This window comes from Poecilia formosa, unplaced genomic scaffold (genome assembly GCF_000485575.1).
Source record: "Poecilia formosa unplaced genomic scaffold, Poecilia_formosa-5.1.2 Scaffold1, whole genome shotgun sequence".
NCBI lineage: Eukaryota > Metazoa > Chordata > Actinopteri > Cyprinodontiformes > Poeciliidae > Poecilia > Poecilia formosa.
This window is the reverse complement of record NW_006799940.1, coordinates 6,289,690-6,293,159: the sequence shown is the minus strand read 5'-3', so window position 1 is coordinate 6,293,159 and position 3,470 is coordinate 6,289,690. Positions and strand designations below refer to the sequence as shown.

The 3,470-nt window shown below is 40.2% G+C and overlaps 1 protein-coding gene and 1 non-coding gene across 6 annotated transcripts in view; both read right to left on the bottom strand.

Moving 5' to 3' along the window:
• The window catches only part of LOC103134921 (hydroperoxide isomerase ALOXE3-like), a 15,637-nt gene that overhangs the window by 7,505 nt on the left and 4,662 nt on the right, over nucleotides 1-3,470 (bottom strand). The window contains exons 3-12 of one of the 5 annotated variants that reach the window (XM_016669530.1): nucleotides 3,100-3,181; nucleotides 2,908-3,027; nucleotides 2,705-2,811; nucleotides 2,418-2,590; nucleotides 2,026-2,169; nucleotides 1,630-1,833; nucleotides 1,453-1,539; nucleotides 1,205-1,371; nucleotides 1,000-1,121; nucleotides 838-938 (exon numbers count right to left, since the gene is read on the bottom strand). The exons of 1 other annotated variant lie outside the window; for it this stretch is intronic. In XM_016669530.1, the coding sequence (XP_016525016.1) occupies nucleotides 838-938; nucleotides 1,000-1,121; nucleotides 1,205-1,371; nucleotides 1,453-1,539; nucleotides 1,630-1,833; nucleotides 2,026-2,169; nucleotides 2,418-2,590; nucleotides 2,705-2,811; nucleotides 2,908-3,027; nucleotides 3,100-3,181 (1,307 nt within the window). The remainder of the gene's footprint in view (nucleotides 1-837; nucleotides 939-999; nucleotides 1,122-1,204; nucleotides 1,372-1,452; nucleotides 1,540-1,629; nucleotides 1,834-2,025; nucleotides 2,170-2,417; nucleotides 2,591-2,704; nucleotides 2,812-2,907; nucleotides 3,028-3,099; nucleotides 3,182-3,470) is intronic. 3 more of the 5 variants (XM_016669537.1, XM_016669535.1, XM_016669540.1) reach the window with 3 other exon arrangements.
• trnav-uac (transfer RNA valine (anticodon UAC)) lies at nucleotides 489-561 on the bottom strand. The gene has a single exon. It is a non-coding gene; the product is annotated as a tRNA-Val (tRNA).

Here is a 3,470-nt window from a genome sequence, read left to right as displayed (position 1 = left end):
CAATCATCAGCCTATAAAATGCTGGGGGGCCACATGTAGCCCGCGGGCCTTGAGTTTGACACATGTGCATTACGCCATAGAACTGCCAATTGGTAATTGAAGAAAAGTAACTTCGATTTCAAAGAAGCCTACATTGAAGTCGATTGGCAAATGAACCAATCAACTTGGCATGGAACACGAAAGGGGAAGACTCTTATTGTCTCACTGCACCCCAAAAGATGCATAACCTACAAAAACCTTTTCTGTCTGGTTTTGAACCAGAGACCTATTGCATGTAAAGCAAACGTGATAACCACTACACTACAGGAACTGAACTTCTCTGCTCTGTTTCAGTTTGAGGTTCCAAAGTTGATGATGTGAGATGCAATGCATGAAAATTTCAACTGAGGCTTGCACTCAGATGCCTGGATTCAGAGTACAGACCATGACGACACAGAACCCTTGTTGACCTTTAGTAAACACCTGTGATGAATAGAACATACTAAATCTGTTTCTGTCTGGTTTCGAACCAGGGACCTTTTGCGTGTAAAGCAAACGTGATAACCACTACACTACAGAAACTCATGCTCTTTCCACTGTTCCTGGTAGATGATCCAAATTTTGTTAGAAACTGATGTCAATGATGGGCATGGAGCAAAGTCAAATACTTATACCACAGATCCTCTCAGAGAGCACAGTAACTTGGTGAACAAACTGTCAGACTTATACTTGTTTCTAATTTCACATTACAGTCCATAAACTAAGCCTGGGATCAAAAAATGTATAGAAAATGTCATTAGCAGAGACAAATGGTTCTACAGAGACTTGGCTAAATGNAAATGGATAACATTTGCCCACCTGGCCATTGTTAACTGCAGCATGCTGTACAGACACTCTGAAGATCACCATGGTGATGAACTTTGCCACTTCCTCAATGGTATTGAAGCATGATGGGAAACCTGTTGCAGAGTCACTGTCCATTATTCTGCAGCAGCAATTTAGCCGAAAACAGATTTTTACCTGAACGTTTGTTCTCCAAGAAGCCATGTGTGAATATCTCGTTAACCCATTCCTGCAGCTCAATGTCCTTCATCACATCACAATCAGAAGTGTAGTAGTAGTCCACCATAGCTGTGGCATATCTGGCAGGGGGAAGAAAAAAAGAATAGCTACAATTGCATTCTGAAACAAGTGCATTCAACAATATGTTGCCAAGTTTACTTACTCATTGAGGTAGTTCCACAGCTTCAGTGCATCATCTCTGTAGTAAAAGTTTGGGATCGACTCCAGTCCTCTTTCTTTGATGTTTTCAGGCAGACAGAGGGAGCTGTAGGTCAATTGAGACAGATCTCTTCTCATAAGCTCCATCAGCCCCTCCACTCCAAGTGAGCTCTATTAAAAAAAAAAAAAAAAATGTTCTTAAATAAAAACTAAGAGTTTCATGAAAGGCTTCAAAGATTTTTCCAGTCACACCTCACTCAATGCTCCCCCAGGTGAAAGTAGTAGTTTGCGGACCGAGATGTTTATGTGGAGAGTGCAATTGATGTGTGGAATCAGCACCTATATAGACAAAACAAAAATAAATAAAACTGAAGGTCAAATAGCTTAAAGAGACTTTTGCTTGCTCATCTTTATAATGTCAGCCGATACCTTATAAAGGGGATGAATGGTTGGGAGACAGCGAAGAGTAGCAATAGTGAAGACTTCTGCTAGATAGTGAGTGTGCAAGAGATGATAGAGTGTCTGGTGTTGAATCAGGTCTGAACTCCTAAAAAACAGCTTGGCCAGAAGCCAATCTGTTTCAAGGTCACTTGGTAGAAAGATGGGGTTCTGCTCAGAGGGTTGTTGGTACAGCTGCATTGAATTGGGATGGAGAGAGAAAAAAAAAAATAACTCAATTTGTCTAATGCCCCCAATTAGTGTCACATTTTTGTACCATTAGCTCCCATTTTGTCTCAAATGATCATTTTGTGTTATTGTCAGTCACATGGCAAGTGACTAATGGAACATGAACATGTTTAAGTGTTTCTCCCTTCAGTAAATTACCTGTATGGCAATTGGCAACAGTTTTCCTTCTGGGTTCTTGTAAAACAAGCACAAACCAGCTGCAACATACAGAGGATTTCCATCTTTCTGTCTGGTTGGTATTCCATCCATTATCTTCTGGTCACAAAGAAATATATTGCCTTCCTGTGGGGGGGAAACGAGTTGATTCAGTATATTCCCCTCTTCATTTTTTTAGAACATGAATTGAGGAAAACAAGTAGAACTGAGATTTTAAATATCTGATGAAGTGCATCAGTATCAGGTCCCCTTTAAAAGTTTAGATCAAGTACGTTCCAGTTGAGCACCTAAAATTGTCTAAGAGTAAAATCTTTCAACACCTCCATTAAACATTGTTTCATGTTTGTCACATGAAATCCCAAACATATGCTCACCTCCATTTCCTTTTCCAGAGTGGTTCCAGTTTCCAGAAAAGGTTTCACCATCTCATCAGTCACTGGAAAGTTTGGGGGAAGTTTGGAGCAGCGCTTGATCACATTGGGGTTGGTTCCATTCAAAAACTGGTATCCAAAAAAGTCATCTTCCTTCCAGTGCTCTGAAACGTACTCTGGAATAATAAAAGTTGGAAACCAAACAGCATAATTCTGATTCTCTAAAATACATTTCTGGATAAAATAAAAAAAAGGGATGTAAATATTTAAACTCCCAAGGCGGCTTCAACCTCCTGGCATCGTTGTCTTTTTGAACTGGAAGACATTTTTCATGTCTTCAATTCGTTTCCATTTTTTACCAGGTTCAGCCAGTCCCTTCATTGCCAGTTCAAGAGTTCTGAAGAATAGAGCACAAAGCAGAAATCGGTGAACACATACCAACTTCAAGGTATTAGGAGCACAAGTAAGGGGCAACCTGGAATAATTGACTCACATTCTTTGTGTGTGCTCATATTCTTCTGATTTGGACAAGGAGAAACGAACTTCTGCAAAAAGCTCAAATACATCTTTGAAATGACTGATGTGCGGCAACCCATCATTAATGATCTTCCATCTATTGAGAAAAAAAAAAGTTGAACATTTGCTCAGATGGTGTAATTTTAGAGAAACTTGATTGGAAACTTACTGGTAAGAGCCCTTTTTAAACCTCAGTTCTGTTTTTCTGTGGTTAAGCAGCATAGGATGTTCCTCTGCCAAAAACTTTACTCCTTAGACACACAACACACATATCCCATGGTGAAGATGAAGATACCGAATAATCAGCCTGGCAAAACCTGCAGAGTATCAGCATCAATGATGTGCAGACTGCATTTTAAAACTCAGACCTTTTCCTCCTCTGAGCTCCACAAATTCACCCCTGGAAAGCCATCTATAACAAGGGAAAATAATTTCTTCATCCTCTGGAGTCTTCACTTCTACTTTGCAGCAGAACCACTCGTCTTCTGGGAAGATCAGAAAGGGATCCTTCTCAACCTTGACGAGCAGAAGTTTCCCCAG